Below are 18,421 nucleotides of genomic sequence, written 5' to 3' on the forward strand. Positions count from 1 at the left end.
TTTAACCACTCCTGCGCAGTTTCTCCCGCTGCTCGGTTCCTATTAGTCATAGCGTTGATGTGTAAAGAAAAGAAAATAATTCTAATTTTCTTAGATTTCAACTTAGAAAATTACAGAACACTATATACAAACTGTCACCCCTATGTATACAAACTGTGACCCCTATGTTATATTTAGGGAAGTGGGTGTTCCAGTCTCTGAAGGATCAAATCCGCAATGAGGCGATACGACAGAGAACTAAAGTTACCGACGTAGTTCAATGAATTAGCAAGCCTAAGTGGTAGTGGGCCGGTCACTTTTGTCGAAGTTCCGATGGGGTAAACGGTAAACGTGTTCTAGAGTGGAGACCGCGACTAAGTAAGCGTAAACCCTTGGTCTCGGCTTCGATTCCCGGGTCAGGCAAAGCATTGCTGGGTTTTTTTTGGCGGCTTTTCGAAAATTTCTCGGTAGTAGCGCGGAGTCTGGCATTGTGCCCATTATATGGCAATAGGTTTCATCCCTTATTTTAAAGGACTTAACACAAATGTTGAAAAGTGGGTGTACATTGTACTGTAATATATTGGTGGTTCAGGTTATTAATATACAAAAACCAATATTAACTCAATATTGCTTAAGTGTGGGAGAGCCATGTTTCGACATGAATGGGCCTTCTCGACCGGAGTGTACCACGGCGTTACTGAAAACCGACGTGAAACAACGCTTGCGTTGTTTGTCTCTAATTATATGTTTCACGTGAGTTTTAACTTATTACTAATGGAAATACATAATATCAGATTACAACTTCCCTGAAAAACATCTGCTACCCATCCCCTTTTAAAGAGAAAGAAAAATATGGGTCTTATTAACTACTAGCAAACCCGACGCACTCCGTTTCGCCACCAATGACTTTCCCTGTTTTCCTGACTTTCTCTTATTTTTTTCCCTAAATTTTCTTTGCTATAAACCTCACAGAGCCCGAGACCTTTCCAACGAAAGCAAAACCGTGAAAATCGGTTCGTGCGTTCTGGAGTTATAGCGTCAGGAAGGAAAACGCGACTTATTTTTATATTATATAGAAGATTATAAACTTTGACATTTATAGCTACTTAATTCAAATTATTACAATAAATACTAACTAAAATACCTCTTAGTGTTATTTTTATGTATAAGATATTCTTTATTATCTTTTAAAATCATAATATTGGGTGAAACTACCTCAATAACTTCTTTTTTTTATGGAACACATTTTTTTATTAATCACATGTAAGTTCGTTCACAACGTATCACCTGATGGTAAGCAATCGCCGCCGCCCACGGACACTTGGAACACCAGAGGCGTTCCAAGTGCGTTGCTGGCCTTTTGGGGCTTAGGAATTTAAGGTTTGTTGGGGAATAGGAAGATTGGGAAGGGGATTGGGCCTCCGGTAACCTCACTCACACAACGAAAGCGTAACGTAAGCGTTGTTTCACGTCGGTTTTTGGTGAGGCCGTGGTATCACTCCGGTCTAGCCGGCCCATTCATGCCGAAGCATGGCTCTCCCACACTTAAACCATGGAGGCCGTTGTAGATGTTTTGAAGTTAACTCGCCTTAATGTGCACCTCTGCCTACCCCTTCGGAGATAAGAGGCGTGACGACGCTAAGTGTGTTCTTGTAGTGTTTCAGCCTTAAAACTTATAACAAAGTTCTTTGTGGAGATTTCTAAAGAATGGAGCACTAATAAGTCATTTAGCTGTACCAATTAGTTAAATTGGTCTGCAGTAAATTTTCGAAAAATCTAATATTTCCAATACTATCCCCTTTGCTCGACCTGGGAATCGAATAAAACAAGTAATTTCTGGTAGCTCTCGAGCCAGAATACAGAATTCCTTTTTCTTATAGGTACATACAAGTATTTGTTCGAATACAGGAGCGGTTAAAGGTTATCTCAAAGGGTAAAACCATCGAGCAGAAATATTTGTGTGTGGTAAAAACCAGACAGATAAATAATGTAAATAAATACAGTTAGGGTTCGGTTTCAGAGATTTTTGTTGCATTTCTTTTTATGGAATAGGTGGCAAACGAGCAAACGAGTCATCTGATGGTAAGCGATCAGCGCCGCCCATGGACACCCGCAACACCAGAGGAGTCACAGGTGCGTTGCCTTTAAAAAGGAGTATGCTCTTTTGTTGAAGGTTTGAAGGTCGTATCGGTTCATAATAGGGAGTGAGGCTATTGCCATATATGTACTGGGCAAGAATCCAGACTCCGTGTTACTACCGAGAAATTTTTCGATAAACCGAAATAGGCACGACCGGGAATCGACTGCGAGACCTCTTGTCCGGCAGTCGGAATTGCGACCACTTGACCAACGAGGCAGTCATATGTATAATCAGAGTGCGGAGTGAGTCATATGTATATTATGTATATCTTATCATATAATATATAATATGTAGCCTTCTATCTAGACTCTCATTACAAACTAAGGCGCAGCTAAAGTAACAAGTTGGTCATAAAAAAACATTGCAACTTTAATGCGTGGAAAGCCTTAAATTTAAACAAAAAAAATAAAAGATGTTGTTCTTGATCGTGTTTCATATCATCGTGAGCTTATCTTGGACGGGAGTTTGCGGTAAGTTTGTCTGTTTTTTTTATAATTCCTTCCTTTCCTATAATTCCTCCTAAGTAATGCGACTACTTCAAAACAACGCTTGAATAAATTTTCAGTGACACATTCATGTCCCTGACAAGCGCTTTTTTTTTGTGGGTGGAAAATCATCCAATGACTTCTCTCGCCTTGGGCGAGGCGAGAGGGAGTGTCAGACTCTTACTGACTAAAAACCACCCCGTTCCTACTCCTGCCCGTCGAGCCGGATCCCCGCTAGGTAGTCCGCAGCTCCGGATTAGGCATCAGCCCTACTGGGCCCCATCTGTGGTGGTCTGATGGCTCTTTGAGGCGCGCGCAGAACGCGACGCGCCGCACGCACGGGTCTGGTTCTGGTCGGGCGGCGAGCTACCCTTGCTCGCCGTCCGCAGACCCGCACTTACGGTGGCCGGAGATCGATGCGTGATCCCCGACGCCCGGAGTGTCTCTCGCGACGGCTGGGGCGTGAGGAGGTTCGTTCTTTCACGCGCCCTGCCTCCTCCTTAGCTAGCATGACTGCTTCGCAGAAGGAGGAGACGGCATCCCAGTCCCCCTCACTCCGCACCATGGCTTGTATCAGTGCCGGACGCGAGAGGGCGCCGTCGCCGACCTCATCCCTTAGGACACGGCGGTGCTCAGCCCACGCAGGGCAGACCGCAAGCGTATGTTCCACCGTGTCCTCCGGGCGGTCTTCGCAGTGATGACACCCGGGCGTCCCTGACAAGCACTGGACTTAAGTGTTCCGGTGCTTTCATGATTGTATCTATTGTAGATCCTGACTTACAGGAGCTGCAGCGGTTTAGGGAGATTGTTGCGGGCTTGTCAAATAAAAAAGTCACCGTAACTGAAGTACTCCGGCAACACTCGAGACATCAAGATTCACGAGTGTTTTTTTTTTAAATCGTTTATTCACATAATACATACATATAAAAATACATACAAAAATCGCCAAACTGTAAGTCAGTTTGTTGGCGATAATGGCGCTCTTTAATTTACAATTCTTATTATTATATCTATTATATTATTATGTACTTATCTACTTTAGTACTTTTTTTATATAAAACAAAAACTTATCACATACATATTGTTATTTTTCATATTTATCTTATATACATACTAGCAAACCAGGCGAACTCCGTTTCGCCACCAATGTCCCTGTCTTCTGGCTTTTTTCTTAAATTTTTCCTGTTTTTTTTTTTGCTATAAACCTCACGGAGCCCGAGACCTTTCCAACGAATGTAAAATCATAGAAATCGGTTCGTGCATTCTGGAGTTATAGCGTCAGGAAGGAAAACCCGACTTATTTTTATATAATAGAAAATATCTCCATATCTATATGTATATTCTTAGGTACATTACATTTTTATATCCTTTAAGTAGTATTTCTTCAGTCTTTTTTTCAAACTACACATATTACTAATTTTGTTCGAGTCCCTTAAAATATCTATCTTATTAAATATTGTTGGTGTTAAATATTGCCTGGTTCTTTTGCCATAATAGTTTTTTTGCCGACTGGTTAGGAAACTGTATACAATTTGATAGGGGTGAGACTTCTAACCCGTTAAGGCTGAGTACTACATCTAATTTTATCGACAAAAAAAATATCATGGGGTTAGAACCCCCTATTTAAAATATCCCACCCCTATCACATTGTATAAATGTGCCATTTTCATTGAATTCTCCTCCTCAAAAATCATAGCACAGAATCTTATTCGAAAATAATGTGACAATAATAAAATTAAATTACGTGCTCCACCGTAGGCCGCATCATCACTTAACATCAGGTGAGATAGCGGCCAAACGTCGGCCCATTAAATGTAAAAAAAATAATAAAAAAAATTAGACGCGTTGAATATGACTTACTTGACTTACCGCCGTACTCAGGGTCATTTAATGATTACTTAAACCAATATTCGATACAAAATCGTTACTAAGGAATAGTTTAAGTGATCATTAAATGTCTCTGAGTGCGGTAGTTAAGGTCCTATGTTAAGTCATAATGAGAATAATGAAACTTATGATATTTGTAGGTTGGAATGGTAGCCCAGGGTACAAGGACGCCCCCACCAAGAAGACGGACGTGGGGGGCAGTTGTCCTCCCGGTTTCCAGTGGAACATTGTCGATCAAAGATGTGAAGGTGAGTTTTACACCCAGTGCCGATTTATTTATTACATTATAGCCGCGTAGTGGCAGCAGAGTGCTTGTAGAATACATTTACCCCCACCCCCACATGTACTCATAAATGATTTATTTTTTTTATGAAACATCGCGGTAATCGAGCAGACGTATTACCTGATGGTAAGCAATCGCCGCCGCCCATGGACACTTGAAACACCAGAGGCTTTACAAGTGCGTTACCGGCTTTTTGGGAGTTAGGAATTTAAGGGTTGTTGTTCGGGATTGGGGATGGGGGAATTATTTCTGCAAATAGATTACAATGTAACTCTTTTACACGTCAATCTCTTAAATAACTAGATGAGGCCGGCATTTCCTATCGGACTACTCTGAAAAGAAAATTAAATGCTGAAACCAACATAGAGGTCATAGTCTCTTTTAAAGTCCAGATAAATCAAATATACATGTGAGAGAACCGTGCAAGTTGATTCTGTAGTAGTATTTTGAGGAAAGAACCGCAATAGTTTGAGCGTACCTGTTCAGATGGCAGCACGCATGTGTCAGTTTACAATCAGCTCAGCTGACGGCTGTTGCTGAATGATCCGACGAACAATCACCAACCAATATTATAGACTATTACTATAATTTTGTCAACTACGTATTTATAGAAAGAAAGAAAAAGTATTTATTCGTATTACGGCACGTAATGCCGCTGTGCAATATACACTCACTTTTCACCATTTGTGTTATAAGTCCCATGTAATAGGGGGTGAGCTTATTGAAATATACTGGGCACAACTCCAGACTCCGTGCTACTACCGAGATTTTTTTCGAAAAACCGAAAAAAGACACAAAAGCAGTTATTCAACTCAGACCAGCAGTTCTGGAGATTGCGCGTTGCGTTGAAACAAACAACAAATTGTTTGCAGATATCGACGAGTGTGGTGATGATACCCATACTTGTGATCAGTTCCAGAACTGTATCAATACACTCGATGGATATGAATGTCGGTGTAAGCCTGGCTTCGAACTCGACTCCTCGGCTGAGTCATGTGTAGGTTAGTATGCACTATACAACGTGTAACAAAATACCTATATACATCAAGAAGCCCTGATGAATACAGGTTGAATAGAATCTCTACACAAAGTTTCAGCATAAAATACGTTTAAAAAAAATTAGTACCAAATACTTGATATCGCATAGTTCTTGATTTCAAATCATACAAACGTGTCAAAACACTACAGGGATCACTCGCTAATATTACAAAACATTTCTTCTGTCCATCTGATCGCCTAGTACTTGTCTACCTAATTTTGATTCGCGCGCCGGCGCGATTTGAAACATTCATAACTTGATACCATGCAAACATGAGTTTAAAAAACCCTTCCCGTATCGTTTGTTATGTTACCTAGAAACCGTGCAATTGATATGTATACCCCCTTTTTGTTACACGTTGTATATAAGTATACATACAGTATGGAAATCACTCATATGACTTAAATGAAACTCCAAGTAGTACTCGTCCACAGAAGCATAATGCAACTAAATATGACAACGAAAACCGAAACTTAAAAAAAATGAAATTTTAATACAAAATAAATTATATAATTAATCAAATATTAAATACTGTGGGATCAGCTTCATGTTTCTTGACCACCGAAGAGCTGAAATATTGTCTTGAAATGTTACGGATAATGCCGTATTTGTAGTGTTCAAATTAGCTCAAAGAGAATAATACACTTTTTGGCTTCACTACTGGGCCTATTTCGCTTATTTGTCGTATTGTATATCGTCAACCAAGATGATAACAAATATGTGTTTTAAATTAAGACATAAGGTTTTCTCATATGGTATGTACAAACCTTTTATCTTCAATATTAGGTCAGACTCAAGATCTAGATCTTAGGCCAGGTCTCAGATTTCGAAGTAATAGAGTACCTATCAATATAAATTAAATACAATTGGTTGATCATCAACAGATATTGACGAGTGTGCTTTAAACCAACACTTCTGCAGTAATGGCCAACAATGCCTGAACCTGCCAGGGTCATTCAGCTGCATCCCAGACGTTACCACGACCACCACTCAGTCACCCTCCGAGGATAATGGATCTAGGTTTGTTAAATACTTCAATTTTAATCTTTATTAAAGTTACATAAACAGTAGGTACCTATATAGGGTGACTGGTAATTAGTGAACGATATTTGAATACGTGATTGCATTGATGATTACAAACAACTTTATCAAAGAAACTTTTTTGTATATTGGTCAGTTTTATTTTTATCACAATAACAAAATAAAAAAATTTCGTGCATGGTCAGCTGTTAGCAGCGAGGCGCCCGTGCCCGCGTTATCGGAAGACTAGTAGGTATTTTGGAACTTAACGTGTACGTGCTAATAAAATTTTGTTATTGTGATCAAAATAAAACTAATGAGTATACAAAAAGTTTAATTAATAAAGTTGTTTGTTATCATGAATAAAATCACGTATTACACCTATACCTATATAGTCTTTTTTTTGGGGGGGAAAATCATCCAATGACTTCTCTCGCCTTGGGCGAGGCGAGAGGGAATGTCAGACTCTTACTGACTAAAACCACCAACCACCTCGTTCCTACTCCTGCTTTTCGAACCGGAGCCCCGGTAAACCCGCTAGGCAGTCCTCAGCTCCGGACCTATATAGTCTAAGTATTCAATATTTTCTTCAACAGCGAATATAATCCAGAACCAGCCTTTGACTGTGATGACGGATATAAAAGGCATGAAGGACATTGTGTTGGTAAGTTGTTTTTTTTTATGAGACATATATAGGTAATCGAGCAGACGTATTACCTGATGGTAAGCAATCGCCGCCGCCCATGGACACTTGAAACACCAGACAAACAGAGGCTTAAAAGTGCGTTACCAGCTTTTTGGGAGTTAGGAATTTGAGGGTTGTTGTTCGGGAATGGGGATGGGGAAGATTGGGAAGGGGGGAATTGGGCATCCGGTAACCTCACTCACACAACGAAACACAACGCACAACACACGTTGTTTCACGTCGGTTTTCTGTAAGGCCGTGGTATTACTCCGGTCGAGCCGGCCCATTCGTGCCGAAGCATGGCTCTCCCACACTTATATGTAGTATACACTGCGGCAGACATGGTCAAAGTTGTGCTCGTATTTTTCCTTTTCACAGTTTCATTGTGGTATGACGCGCACGCGAGTATTTCCACAACTCACCCCAAACCCTGATGATTCTGACGACCATCGATCTACTTTTCCAGTTTTCGCTAGGAATCAGGTCCATCATCCATATTATCAGACATCATCCAATTACAAACTTCTGTACATCTACCATGAGTTACAGCAATAGTTTGTGTCGATACTGGATAGCGAAGGCATAATTTTATTGTATGGCAAATTTTAGTTCCATAGGTGACCGGTAGAGGCGTTGTAAAATAGGACATACATAAAAAAGTTATGTCGTCGCTATCGACTATAGACAAATACTGTTGCTTCAAACTCTTGGTAGAGGTGCTGTCTTCTACACAATCTATACATCTTTGTGATTTATAGCGATAAATCATATAAGGTGGTAAGATAAATTATACAAGGTGTTCTAAAACTATCTGCCACGGCTTTAATGGGAATGCCGTAATGTGCACTTGTGTTAATAAGTCCCATGTAATAGTGGGAGAACCTATTGCCATAATATACTAGGCACGATTCCAGACTCCGTACAACTACTGAGAAATTTTCTAAAAACCGATAAAAAACCCAGTAATAGGTACCTTGCCCAATCAGGGAATCGAACCCGAAAGCAGCGGCATTCACACTTGCGACCGCTCAAACAACGTGGCAATCATTTAACGTTGCAGTAACAGTAAGTGCAGTGTCTATACAAGACATCGCTGCCGCCGGCTGGAGGCGCTGGACTCGCCGGCGTCGCTGCGCATCAAGCTGCGCACTTACCAATTGGTATCACGCCGGCAAGCCACCGTGATACCAATTGAATATAATAACAGGCAGATAATTTGACCGTTATTATTTGCAGATATAGACGAGTGTCGCGATGGTACCCACGCTTGTGATGATTACCAGGACTGCGTCAATACACTCGGTGGACATAAATGTCGGTGTAAGCATGGCTTCGAACTCGACTCCTCGTCTGGATCTTGTGTAGGTTAGTGTTTATAATATTGCATTATTAACCCGTACTCTCGATCCCAATCTTTACTGAAGAACCACCCGTTATTTTCAATTTTTTGGGAAGAAAACTGAGCAAATCACTCCTCCCACCCTGGGTGAGGCCAGAGGTTATGACAGGCTCCAATATGCGGTAAGCTGACGCCACCGCGTCCTATACAAAAATGATCCGCGACGGGCACCCGCCACGGATCCTGCATATAGTTCCAAACGGGTTTAATGGCTGTCGTTCTAGTTTTGCTAGACGTCGTCCTTTTGCTACCACCACCCTGGTGACCACAACTGAACCGACTCTGGTGTCCACATGCTCTCTACAAGAATGTGAAAAGATAATTTCAACGTTATTATTTGCAGATATCGACGAGTGTCGCGATGGTACCCACACTTGTGATGATCACACGGACTGCGTCAATACACTCGGTGGACATGAATGTCAGTGTACGCTTGGCTTCGAACTGGACCCCGCATCTGAGTCTTGTGTAGGTTAGTACATATAGTATATTAATGCGGTTAATATTTTAAGTAGTTTTGACATTTTCAATGATTTATTGAAACAATCGACCTAGCTGCGCATGGGGGTAATTCCCACTTTGGGTATAAAAACAATACTGTTGAATTTTTAATTTGCTAGTTGTGATCCCCTTTTCCGTTACCCCGTTCTGTGAAATGGTCCCAAACTGTCCATCTAGGGACCTGCAGGCGAAAGTACTAATCCTAAACGACAACGGTACTTTACAGTTTTTGCAGATCTGCTATATTTCTATCATTGGATTAGACAGATACAATAGAGCCTCGACGTACCATGTTACCAATGATTGGAGACGACTAGTCGCCGACTGTTATTTAGAGAATAGTCGGCAGTACAGAGTTCTGGGATGGGATGTGGTGATGTCCTTTTCTGACGGTACAAAAAGGGGAAAGGAGAATCCTCAAAAAAATACTGCTCTGTCCAAGCACACTGGGTGTAGAAAAAGTAACTCTAGTGTCAACACTTTTCAAGAGTCTGAAAAGATAATTTGACCGTTACTATTTACAGATATCGACGAGTGTCGCAATGGTACCTACGTTTGTGATGATCACACGGACTGCGTCAATACACTCGGTGGATATGAATGTCAGTGTATGGATGGTTTCGAACTCGACTCCTCGTCTGGATCTTGTGTAGGTTAGTGTTTATAATATTGCATTATTAACCCGTACTCTCGATCCCAATCTTTACTGAGGAACCACCCTTTATTTTCAATTTTTTGGGAAGAAAACTGACCAAATCACTCCTCCCACCCTGGGTGAGGCCAGAGGTTATGACAGGCTCCAATATGCGGTAAGCTGACGCCACCGCGTCCTATACAAAAATGATCCGCGACGGGCACCCGCCACGGATCCTGCATATAGTTCCAAACGGGTTTAATGGCTGTCGTTCTAGTTTTGCTAGACGTCGTCCTTTTGCTACCACCACCCTGGTGACCACAACTGAACCGACTCTGGTGTCCACATGCTCTCTACAAGAAAGTAAAAACATAATTTGACCGTTATTATTTGCAGATATAGACGAGTGTCGTGATGGTACCCACGCTTGTGGTTATCGCCAGGACTGCGTCAATACACTCGGTGGACATGAATGTCGGTGTAAGCTTGGCTTCGATCTGGACCCCGCATCAGGGTTGTGTGTAGGTTAGTATTCAAAACTATGCATGTAACTATCCCTATATATTAACACGTGTGTCTACCATTGGATTAGACAGATACAATAGAGCCTCGACGTACCATGTTACCAATGATTGGAGACGACTAGTCGCCGACTGTTATTTAGAGAATAGTCGGCAGTACAGAGTTCTGGGATGGGATGTGGTGATGTCCTTTTCTGACGGTACAAAAAGGGGAAAGGAGAATCCTCAAAAAAATACTGCTCTGTCCAAGCACACTGGGTGTAGAAAAAGTAACTCTAGTGTCAACACTTTTCAAGAGTCTGAAAAGATAATTTGACCGTTACTATTTACAGATATCGACGAGTGTCGCAATGGTACCTACGTTTGTGATGATCACACGGACTGCGTCAATACACTCGGTGGATATGAATGTCAGTGTATGGATGGTTTCGAACTCGACTCCTCGTCTGGATCTTGTGTAGGTTAGTGTTTATAATATTGCATTATTAACCCGTACTCTCGATCCCAATCTTTACTGAAGAACCACCCGTTATTTTCAATTTTTTGGGAAGAAAACTGACCAAATCACTCCTCCCACCCTGGGTGAGGCCAGAGGTTATGACAGGCTCCAATATGCGGTAAGCTGACGCCACCGCGTCCTATACAAAAATGATCCGCGACGGGCACCCGCACGGATCCTGCATATAGTTCCAAACGGGTTTAATGGCTGTCGTTCTAGTTTTGCTAGACGTCGTCCTTTTGCTACCACCACCCTGGTGACCACAACTGAAGAACCGACTCTGGTGTCCACATGCTCTCTACAAGAATGTGAAAAGATAATTTGACCGTTATCATTTGCAGATATAGACGAGTGTCGCGATGGTACCTACGTTTGTGGTTATCGCCAGGACTGCGTCAATACACTCGGTGGACATGAATGTCGGTGTAAGCTTGGCTTCGAACTGGACCCCGCATCAGGGTTGTGTGTAGGTTAGTATTCAAAACTATGCATGTAACTATCCCTATATATTAACACGTGTGTCTACCATTGGATTAGACAGATACAATAGAGCCTCGACGTACCATGTTGCCAAGGATTGGAGACGAGTAGTCGCCGACTGTTATTTAGAGAATAGTCGGCAGTACAGAGTTCTGGGATGGGATGTGGTGATGTCCTTTTCTGGCGGTACAAAAAGGGGAAAGGAGAATCCTCAAAAAAATACTGCTCTGTCCAAGCACACTGGGTGTAGAAAAAGTAACTCTAGTGTCAACACTTTTCAAGAGTCCGAAAAGATAATTTGAACGTTATCATTTGTAGAATTTTGTCCTCTAGGTTATTTTCTTTGTCCTCTACGTTATTTTCTTTTTCTATTGCTTTGACTGTATATTAGTTTTACATTGTTCTCACATAGTTGAAGTAATCGAAACAATGTAACCAAGAATTGTATTGTAAATCTGATTGAAAAAGAGTAACCTATGGAGTTTCTTGCTCCTTCTTCTCCATAGGAATCTACACTTTGAAACGAGCAAATAGCTTCACTAGAGGACTGACCGACAGCCAGACGTTATTAATATTATTATATTTGCTTTGACGTTCAAAAGTGCCTTCCTGGTCTATTTGAAATAAATGATTTTGACTTTGACTTTGACTAGATATCGACGAGTGTCGCGATGGTACCCACGCTTGTGATGATCACACGGACTGCGTCAACACATACGGTGGACATAAATGTCGGTGTAAGCATGGCTTCGAACTCGACTCCTCGTCTGGATCTTGTGTAGGTTAGTGTTTATAATATTGCATTATTAACCCGTACTCTCGATCCCAATCTTTACTGAAGAACCACCCGTTATTTTCAATTTTTTGGGAAGAAAACTGAGCAAATCACTCCTCCCACCCTGGGTGAGGCCAGAGGTTATGACAGGCTCCAATATGCGGTAAGCTGACGCCACCGCGTCCTATACAAAAATGATCCGCGACGGGCACCCGCCACGGATCCTGCATATAGTTCCAAACGGGTTTAATGGCTGTCGTTCTAGTTTTGCTAGACGTCGTCCTTTTGCTACCACCACCCTGGTGACCACAACTGAAGAACCGACTCTGGTGTCCACATGCTCTCTACAAGAATGTGAAAAGATAATTTGACCGTTATTATTTGCAGATATCGACGAGTGTCGCGATGGTACCCACGCTTGTGATGATCACACGGACTGCGTCAATACACTCGGTGGACATGAATGTCGGTGTAAGCTTGGCTTCGAACTGGACCCCGCATCAGGGTTGTGTGTAGGTTAGTGTACAGTAGGTTAGATTATTCAAATTTTTTTACTATGCATGTAACTATCCCTAGATATCTGATTAATTAAAAAAACACGTGTGTCTACCATTGGATTAGACAGATACAATAGAGCTTACACGACGTACCATGTTACCAATGATTGGAGACGACTAGTCGCCGACTGTTATCAACAACTACTAATAAATTAAAAACTAATGAAAAAAACATTTAGATTGTGAATCCTGCATATAGTTCCAAACTGCGAATGAACACACACAAAAAAGTTCATCAAAATCGGTCCACTCGTTTAAGAGAAGTTCAGTGACATACACACTTACAGAAGAATTATATATATAAAGATATAAGGATAAGGATATGACATAATTATTTGAAGTACAAATCATACTTATGTATGTCGAATTTAGTAAAGTTAAACATAAAATTAAGCATAAATGCAAATGCATGTTACACACCAAAATAATCAAGAATTATTAAACAAAATCATGTAATTAATTTATCAAATTATGAAGTTTTGAAATATTCATATTTTTTTTTTTTTTGTTTAAGATTTTCAAATACATATCAAAGTCATGTCGGATTACAAGGGGCGCCGGATTATACAGGGGCCGGATTATCGGGGGTCCACTGTATCCCTATATATTAACACGTGTGTCTACCATTGGATTAGACAGATACAATAGAGCCTCGACGTACCATGTTACCAAGGATTGGAGACGACTAGTCGCCGACTGTTATTTAGAGAATAGTCGGCAGTACAGAGTTCTGGGACGGGATGTGGTGATGTCCTTCTCTGATGATACAAAAAGGGAAAGGAGGATCCTCAATAAAATACTGTTCTGTCTAAGCACACTGGGTGTAGAAAGAGAGCAACCGGCGGTGGTCCGTGGACCACTAGTGGTCCGTAGAATACAAAAAATGGACCGTGAAGTGAAAAAAAACACACCACACCTCTGTCCAACAAATACCACGGTTACAGCTCAAATTTAATCTTACATCAAAGGAGATAAGTGACAGGAACAACCGCTTCCAATAATCCAAGTCACTATTTTTACTAAACTAACAAACCCGGCGAACCCCGTCTCGCCAGCAAATATTTTCCTTGTTTTTTTGCCATTCTCTTAATTTTTCCCTGAGTTTTGAACCTCACGAAGCCCAAGACCTTTTTAACAAATGCAAAACCGTGGAAATCGGTTCGTGCGTTCAGGAGTTATAGCGCCAGGAAGGAAAATCAGATTTATTTTTATAATATAGAAGATGAGAAACTCAGAGCTTCGGACCACATGAAAAAAATTATAATAATAGTGGTCCTAACTTCACAAGAATTATAAAAGTGGTTCTTGACCAGGAAAAGGTAAGGAACCCCTGGTCTAACCAAACCCAGCACTCCTCTGGCTTCAGAGTCCACTTATTCTTTGCGACAAAGACAGAAATTTTTGGATTATTGTATTTTTTATCAAAGGACACAACAGGATCAAATATTTTTTTTATGGTCTCACAGATATAGACGAATGTGAAACGGGCGAGGCTCCGTGTGCATACAGCAGTGATGCTGGCTCTGTGTGTAAGAACACACGCGGTAGCTACTTCTGTTACCACATCGATTGCCCACCGGGCTACAAGCTGGATGCCAAGCAGTGAGTACCACCATGAATCGTCGCCCCATTATCACATATTAGAATGATGGCGTGACATAGGTAGATAGTTTCGCCCCTCAAAGTCAGTAATATTTTTTGCATAGATTTTTTTGCTATCTATTAATTTAAAAGCTTTATGCACATAAATACATGGATATACATAATGCCGTTGCCATTTTCTGCCAGTCTAACCCTTGGGTGCTGCAGAGAAAATAACCAGGGGCTGTAAGGAGAATGCCAAGTAGTTCCCAATCAGTTTGAAAATTGAAATAATATTGATACGTATATATTACGAATATTCACACAGTTATGACTATTCTTCAGTTTTATCCACATTATTAGGTATATAAATTGTGATTATTGTAGGTTTTTCTTCCACTTGTTTATGTCACATATCTTAATTAAAGATTGTGTTTCCAGGCGTTGTGTCAGGAAACGGAGCGGCTGTCAACTTAGACGCTGGCAATGTTCACAGCAACCTGACTTATACTGCCACAAGTTCTTCACTTTTGTCGCCAACGCTTCCTTACCTTTCGGAAAGGTAAGAAATATACCAACGCAGGTCTTTGTGGCTGGTGACAGCTGGTGCCTGACAAGACAGGCGCACCGGTAGCTGCCTGGCTTGTTGACTGTACGTTGGTTTGCCCATTGTCCAGGCACAGCTCAAACGTGTGGCTGGCGCGGCAATGTGACGTAGTTCAATCTCGGCAACCAACAACATTTTGTGTGACCCACAGATTTTTATTCAGAGTCTGGGTGTCATGTTTATGTGAATTTTTATGATTGTAAACGCACCCAAGACAGGAAAATAACCTAATGTGGGGCAACGCTTACGTTAAAAATAGAAGTCAATAAAAACATATTTTGAGGAACTTAAATTCAATGTAGGTAATGGAACAGAATTTATTGGCTATCAATTAACTGCTTTGAGGATTAATCGTCTACATCTGAATAATTTGTTGATTTTCTAGGTGGACTTCTATACAATGCCGAGACCTTCCGAATTGTGGATCGCCCTGTTTACGAAGGTGAACTACGAGCTGCGCGTGGTATCGGTGCAGGCGTCTCCTGGTGTGCAACCAGCTGACCTAAGCTGCTTCAAGTGAGACCTCGTTCATGTTAAACGTACCCAAAAACAGCATGAATAGGATTCAAAGGGTGAATAGGTACAGGAATAGGCTGAATAGCTGTTCAAACATTTTCCCAAAATCTAATCACCCTTCTTCTGTCTCTATTCATCCTATTTTACCTTAGAAATTAAAGCTTTACACATATGGGTTCTCTCTGCGTTCTTGAAGATCTTATTCTTTAATGTCTTATCGGTTCGAAAACATAGCAGGGGGCAAGTCATTCCAGAGCTTGCTAATGCGAGGTAAAGTATTTTTTTTTAGTATAGGACGACAAACAAGCGGTAAGCAATCGGCAACGCACCGCTAATGGAACTAGACCGCGGCACCAGAGGAGTAACAAAAGTGTTGCTGGTACGGGAGAATTGGTAATTTCTCTGGTAACCTCACACAGCGAAATACAACGCAAGCGTTTGTTCACACCGGTTTTCTGTAAAGTTGTGGTACCTCATGTCGAACCGGCCCATTTGTGCTGAAGTATGGTTCTCCCACGGGAAAAGCGATTAATGAAAAACGCAATTTAGTGTCGGAACATGCGTCGCGTATTATCGGTCACGTAACGACAGAACAGATAAATGTATAGACCGTATAATATAGGCGTAGCCAGGGTTTTGGGGGTTCAAACCCCCCGAAAAATGCGTACCTAGACATTACAGAGCGTTATTTTTCTAGTTAGCATAGTACATCCCCTGTTTGGCAAAGGTCTCTATGACTACCTATGAATCTGTTTATTATATATTACATAAATTGTTTTTTTTTTCTCATGTATGAAGGAAGTTTTGTAGTTTTTTTTTTTTTTTTGGTCACACATTTAATGGGTCGACTTTCTTGAATCCCTCCCGAAACTAAAACCTGGCTATGCCTATGCCGCATAATATATTATGACCGTTCACACTCGACCGATGATACGTTACTGCAAACGATGATACGGTCGACGTATATTACGTCAGATATAAACCGACTCAGGCACTACCTGGGGCCTTAGTCTGCTATTACAATTGTGTCAGAATGGTCGATCATTGGCAGTGCGAGAGGGATGGAGCTATACAAGCTACATAGCTCCGTCCCTCTTGCACTGCTCAATGATCGGCCATTCTGACACAATTGCAATAGCAGACTGAGACTGACGTAGAATGCACGAATATTGAAACTGATTTATTTTTCATTTTTCCAGGAAGCGTGTACTATTCAACGGCTGCGTGGTGTCCCTCAGGTGCTCCCTGCCCGGCCCTCAGGTGGTAGAACTCGAGCTAACAAGGTCTATCGTCGGAAGTACCAGGCTCGCGCGCAGCACAGTCGTGCGACTCTTCGTAATTATCTCGCAATATTAATTCTAGTTGTATTGCATTTTTAATTAATTGATATCCATTAAAGAAAAAGATATTATTAAATGATGTATACTGATATTGCAATAATAAAAAAGATATTAATATATAAAATGGTGATAACATATTGATAGATATTAATTAATAATATTTATGTTAGTTTTTGTTATAATATCACATTATTCTTAAGATGTAATAAGTACAAAGTGACTGGATACTAAATGTGTCGAAATGTATGTTGCCGTACCCTAACCGGGTTTCATGTTGAGACAAATGCTCCTAATTATGTATCATCTTAATGTACACATGAATGTAATAAATGATTTGAGTTTGAGTTTGACTATTTTACGCCGCCACTTTTGATCAGCTATTAAATTACTATAATTAAAATATAAATCTAAAATAAAGTATTATAACGCGACAACACTGCGACCCGTGAACGCACCACACAGCAAGCCCCACTCACGCGCATGCGAGCACCGCCGCCTCGCCGCGACCGCTATATAGGGTTGCCAGATCCAGACTGATCATTTCCTGGATCTTGAACGGAATCAGAGTTTTGGTGTCCCATCCGTGTCTAAACTGTAAAAGTAGATAGGTGCCTAGAACTATCCGTTGATGATAAAAAAAAACATTTTTTTAAGAATTTTTTTAAATTAAAATATTTAATGTAATTCAACTTAAGCAAGTAACTTTTTAAAAAGTTTCTTCAATAAAATTCCGGGACAGTAAAGTACAATTACTGGACACGGGACGGCACACAACATTCCGGGACAATCCCGGCCATCTGGCAACCCTACTGCTATATAAGTCCTTGCGCGAGCTCATCTTGCCAGTTCGACATAGTAATTGTACTCTTTGATTTCGACGTTTACGTACGTGCTTACCACGGAACAGTCTCGGGGAGTTGAGCGCACCCTGACTAGCTCGGCATCCACCATGGATCCGAATTCGAGCGGTCTACTACGGTAAAATGGGGTGAATAGGGACAGAAGAGAGGTGAATAGGTATAGGGGAATTCTTCATAGTATCTATTCTCCCCTCTTCTTTCCCTATTCACCTCTCGATCCCTATTCACCCCATTTTACGGTACAATGTTTTGTTATAATTGCTGACTTTGGAAGGAATTTAATATATATAATATCTGGTTAATGAGTGCTTGTTTTAATTTATCAGAACCTACTTACCTATAAGGGTCAATTTATTCTAGCGCAGAGCCGAAGCGTCTTTCCAAAACTGAACATAACAAATTCAACCTTAACTCCACAGCGTAACGCACACATTACTTCTGAGATTTTAAAAAGGCGCGCGCATTCGTCCGTATTCGCGCGTCAGTGCGCGAACAACGCTTCGACTTTGCGCTAGTATAAATTGACCCTTACGCCGTGAAGTTAAGGTTGAATTTGTTATGTGCAGTTTTGGATAGACACATAGATGCGCTTCGACTTTGCGCTAGTATAAAAATAAGTCCGGTTTTCCTTCC

The 18,421-nt window shown here is 41.1% G+C and overlaps 1 protein-coding gene across 2 annotated transcripts; it reads left to right on the top strand.

Moving 5' to 3' along the window:
• Positions 1 to 2,424: 2,424 nt before the first annotated feature.
• LOC118280654 (fibulin-5) lies at positions 2,425 to 17,272 on the top strand. Of its 2 annotated transcripts, XM_050699458.1 has the most exons (17): positions 2,425 to 2,589; positions 4,632 to 4,739; positions 5,647 to 5,775; positions 6,698 to 6,833; positions 7,430 to 7,497; positions 8,755 to 8,883; positions 9,261 to 9,389; positions 9,943 to 10,071; positions 10,449 to 10,577; positions 10,906 to 11,034; positions 11,414 to 11,542; positions 12,206 to 12,334; positions 12,715 to 12,843; positions 14,351 to 14,486; positions 14,907 to 15,027; positions 15,458 to 15,588; positions 16,788 to 17,272. In XM_050699458.1, exons 1-17 carry the CDS (start codon positions 2,532 to 2,534, stop codon positions 16,942 to 16,944), a joined length of 2,076 nt encoding a protein of 691 aa, XP_050555415.1. In that variant the 5' UTR covers positions 2,425 to 2,531; the 3' UTR covers positions 16,945 to 17,272. The 2 variants fall into 2 exon arrangements, with proteins under 2 accessions (XP_050555415.1, XP_050555416.1); XM_050699459.1 differs by lacking the exon at positions 5,647 to 5,775.
• The last annotated feature ends 1,149 nt before the right edge of the window (positions 17,273 to 18,421 follow it).

This window comes from Spodoptera frugiperda, chromosome 16, assembly GCF_023101765.2.
Source record: "Spodoptera frugiperda isolate SF20-4 chromosome 16, AGI-APGP_CSIRO_Sfru_2.0, whole genome shotgun sequence".
NCBI lineage: Eukaryota > Metazoa > Arthropoda > Insecta > Lepidoptera > Noctuidae > Spodoptera > Spodoptera frugiperda.